This window comes from Zingiber officinale, chromosome 2B (genome assembly GCF_018446385.1).
Source record: "Zingiber officinale cultivar Zhangliang chromosome 2B, Zo_v1.1, whole genome shotgun sequence".
NCBI lineage: Eukaryota > Viridiplantae > Streptophyta > Magnoliopsida > Zingiberales > Zingiberaceae > Zingiber > Zingiber officinale.
In genome coordinates this window covers 64,439,783-64,444,115 of record NC_055989.1, presented here as the reverse complement: position 1 = coordinate 64,444,115, position 4,333 = coordinate 64,439,783, and the positions used below count along the sequence as shown (strand labels likewise).

The following is a 4,333-nucleotide window of genomic DNA, read 5'->3' as shown; positions in this document are numbered from 1 at the left end:
GAGCACCCACAATGCTATTAATGGGGAGCGTTAATGCGGACGTATATACCAACGTGGCAGTACTGTTCATGTACTGTAGCATTAACGCGTTCAAAGAATTGAACGCACCAACTAAGAGCACCCACAATGTTGTTAATGGGGAGCGTTAATGCGGACGTGTATACCAACGTGGCAGTACTGTTCATGTACTGTAGCATTAACACGTTCAAAGAATTGAACGCGTTAATGGCTACAGATTTTTAAAAAAAAATAATAGCAAATGCCATTAATGCGTGAGCGCGTTAATAGCATTGGGATGCCCTAAGTCAAACATAGCCAAAAGAAAATTAGAAGTTTGACAACTAGATAAACAACTAGACAAGTGCAAGTTTCACACCATATAATGGCAATTTCTAGTTTGCATAGAGAGCAGGGAATCCATCATTTAAGAACCTAAAAGGGCTTCTAATCACCATACAAGCCACTGAAGCAATTCATGTATCTCTATTATGAGCATAAGGGAAAAATGAGATAATCTGGTACAGAGCAATTTAATTGTTTAATCTTTAGGATTGTATCCAACTCATTATATGGACAGATTCTGAGTAAAAAGATCTTTTCTATATACATATTAGCAGAATTAAGTATCACTTCCTCACAAAGATCTCTAATTGGATTTTTTATATCTTATGAACTAAAAAAACTAGGCTTTAATACAGACCCTGTATTGCTCAAGCTTCCAGACAAATATTCCTTTGAAGTCCCCTAGCACAAGATTATTCTCCAGGCTAGTCGGCTTTTCATGAGCTATAGGTCACCCATGTGCACATATCAGTAGAATTTCAATAGCAAATCCCAACTTTGCTAGTTTAAGCTCAGATTGATGGGTACATTGAAAAATGAATTCTATGTTGAAGGACAAATTATAAGACTACTATGCATATGCTACATATTAATTCAGTAACTAATGCTAAATCTATCAATAGCCTTAGGGTGAAAAAGATTGTAGACTAACTCAATCATGCTATGATCCAAGTGGCAAGTAGAGTGTGCATACTCATCAATAACACAATAGAACACAATAATTAAATTGTTTTACGTAACAAAAAAGAATCAAAGAAATCACTACTAAAGGCATATACTCATAATCACAAAATATAGAGAAAAAGAGGATCAGTATTTGCTCACTTGCATCATCACAAATAACAATCTCAGATACCTATAGGAACTATCAAACGCAAATATGAAACCTGTCTTAAAATGGTAACATGACTATGTTGTATTATACACCTGTCTATATAGTACTTACTGACTGATCATTTTGAGACCAAGAACACTTCTGGCTTCTTTGGTTTGCTTGGTGTGCTGGGTTTTGAAGAATTGCCCAGGGAAGTTCCCGGTTTTTCCACTCTTCTTGCAGTATTATCCAGCTGAATCAAGCTCCGGGAAGCCAAAATAGCCTGTGATAACAGATCATGCGATGCCCGAGCATATACACACCGGACTGCCATGGATGCTGCATCCCTCACTTCCTGGGAATTGAGAGGTGCAAGAAGACAGTGACCCAAGATCCTCAGCACCGGCTGCAAAAGCTCCCAAGGGAGAGGCACTCTAGAACCCCTCCTCAGAACACTGCCCTCTTCCTCCTCCCTGTTATAGAGGTTGCCATTATGGCTATCCTGGATACTTAGTCTCCGAATCTCCTCCACAGTGCCTCCCACCAATCCGTTGTCCTCGGCAAAAATCCTAACCTGGGGGGAGGAAGAGGACGATGACAGGGAGGAGGAACAGCTCAACGGCGGCTTCAAGTAGCCATCATTGAGATCGAAGCGGCAAGAGCAATCCTGGCCAGCCCATCCAGCAACAAACTCGCAAAAATCAATCTTTGAGCGACTGGGCATGGAGGAGATATTCTTGTAATAGGAATCGAGAGCCACTGCGACAATGCACGCACGCTTGGTGGACTTTACAGCAATCTGGGGTTCTAGAGGAAGGGAGAGGACGCCAACGGAGGGACGTTTTGGCGGAACGGAGGTGGCCTGGCGGGCGGAGGGGCGGGGTGTGTGGTAGAGGGAGGGGAGGGAGAGATCGGGAATGGAAACAAGAACGGGCTTTCCACCGCGGACTTTTACCTCGGCGGCATATACGGAGAGGAGGACGGCCTCAAACCCGGACAAGGAGGGCGGATTGGAAGAAGAGAACGAGACAATGCGGGAGAAGTAGAGGCCGGCGAGTAGAGGCACGAAGGAAAGGGCGACGAGGCGGAGATCGGGGTCTGATGACTGGAAAGTATCGTACAGCCACTGGCAGAGCAGGTCGTCTCCAGATCCCGAGGACGAGGCGGATAGCGCAACGGAGAGCGCGGCGTACGCGGCGGGGGAGCCGAGGAGGGAGCGGGCGGGGCGGTCAGAGTCCGCCAGCGAGGCAAGATCCGGCAAGTGAAGAAGAGATACCAGTTCAAGGATCCGGGATCGTGCTTTGGAGATGGATTCCCACCACGATTGCATCGCATCCGGTCCGGCGGCGCCGCCAGCGACGCCGCTAGGGTTCAACAAGGGATTATCCATCAGGTCCACTGCAATCGAAGTGCTGGCCGTGGAAGAGGAAGAGGGGGATCCAACGGTCGGCATCGGAGAGTCCCGGCGTTGAGCGATCTAGCTGGCCTCCGCTATCGTCGTCGGCGAGGAAGGGAGGGCTTCGGTTTTCTTTAGGGGACTGTATACATCACGTGCGCCGCGCCTGATGAGCAGAGCTGACTTGGTTATTTTGTCTCTATTTCAATAAGTTTTAAAAAGGAAAGTCTTTTAAAATAAAATTAAAATGATTTCATTTCTCATCCACCAGTATCAAACAGTGCTATCATTTGAAAGAAATTTTTTTTTTTATTGTAACTGGAGATGTCAAAGTGATAAAATGAATACTTACCATTGCAGGTGGCGAATTCTGAAACAAGATAAGATGTAAGGTTTTTTTTTTTTTTTGTTTTTTTTTTTTTTTTGAAGAGTTTATGGATATCTAGATGACTAATTCTTAAACAAGATAAAATGTAAGGTTTTTAAAGAGTTTGTGAAATAAAAAAATTGAATTAAAAAAAAAAATTAATCAGGTTAGGTAACGTCGAGTCTGAGATGATCGATTCGGTCCTACGGAAGTTTTCCACTGATCATCAAGATAAATCAAAAAGTGCTCACGACGGACAACTTAGGAGCTCAGCATCCTTTAGTTGTATATCTCATTTGAAAAAAAAAATCCTACAAATTTATCATAATTGAGGCTTAAACTACGGATACCTGGATGATAACTTAAATACTCTATCATTGTACCATTAAATTAAAAAATTCTAACTAGGCGGATATAAGGTTTAAATTTTATAGTTCTAGGAAGAAAAATAGTAAAATTTTAAAATTATTTTTTAATTTGAAACTGATGTAATATATAGATAGTCATAATTACATGTTATAAATTGAATCATAAAAAAAAATTATTTAAAATTTTAACTATTAAAAATATTTTAATAAATTTTTTAAATATTGATACAGTATAGTGAATTGTGAAACACTAGATATTGGATGAGATTAGGATTCTCATCATTATCTAAGGAGCACATTCGAATATTTATCAGTGCACTATAGGAGCCCCTTGAGCTTGTTTTAATTTTACTCTAACTGTGTATTTAAATCAAGCACCAAAAAATTAAAATCTCAATTAAATATATATATTAAAATTAAGATAGGGCATAATTACACATGGAAGACTAAATATATGGTGGAATCGAGATTTAAGGCACGGTTATACTAAGAAAATTCTTGAAATACAATGGTATTTATTTAATCGAATCATAAGTCTAAGTTTTAACCAAAACTCATTAAACTCATGAGTTTATATATATTTAAATCAATCTAAACGAAAATCAATACACTCCTAAGAACCTCATAGAGGTCCTCTTAAGTCTCACCATATCATCAAATCTTAATTTCACATAAATTTTTATAATTTAATATAATTTATCACACTCGCGATTAGACTTAGGCTTATCATATTCACAACAACAATATCAATATGTTCCGAAAACTCAAATTTGAACACTGTATAATTATGAGTTTTGTCCAAAACTCACTGATGACCTTAACCACAACATAATTAATCCAAATCAAGATTAATACACTCATGGGATTCTCCCGACTCTCATCATAACTAAAATTTCAATTTTTTTTTTTTAGTATGTATGAATATTAATGAGTTTTAAACAAAACTCACTAATGATGTTACAATATTAAGATATAAATTTTGGACATGATTATAGTCAAGAGAGTTCTTGAAACATATTACATATTAATGTTATTGTCAAATAAAT

General features: G+C 39.0%; 1 protein-coding gene across 1 annotated transcript; it reads right to left on the bottom strand.

Annotated features, from left to right (window-relative positions):
* Positions 1-1,137: 1,137 nt before the first annotated feature.
* LOC122045723 lies at positions 1,138-2,713 on the bottom strand. The gene has a single exon (XM_042606069.1). The coding sequence runs from the start codon at positions 2,607-2,609 to the stop codon at positions 1,296-1,298; it is 1,314 nt and encodes a 437-aa protein (XP_042462003.1). The 5' UTR covers positions 2,610-2,713; the 3' UTR covers positions 1,138-1,295.
* Positions 2,714-4,333: the final 1,620 nt, after the last annotated feature.

What these genes read in the sequence shown, in the direction of transcription:
- LOC122045723 (XM_042606069.1), bottom strand. Translation starts at nt 2,609, where the DNA reads ATGCCGACCGTTGGATCCCCCTCTTCCTCTTCCACGGCCAGCACTTCG.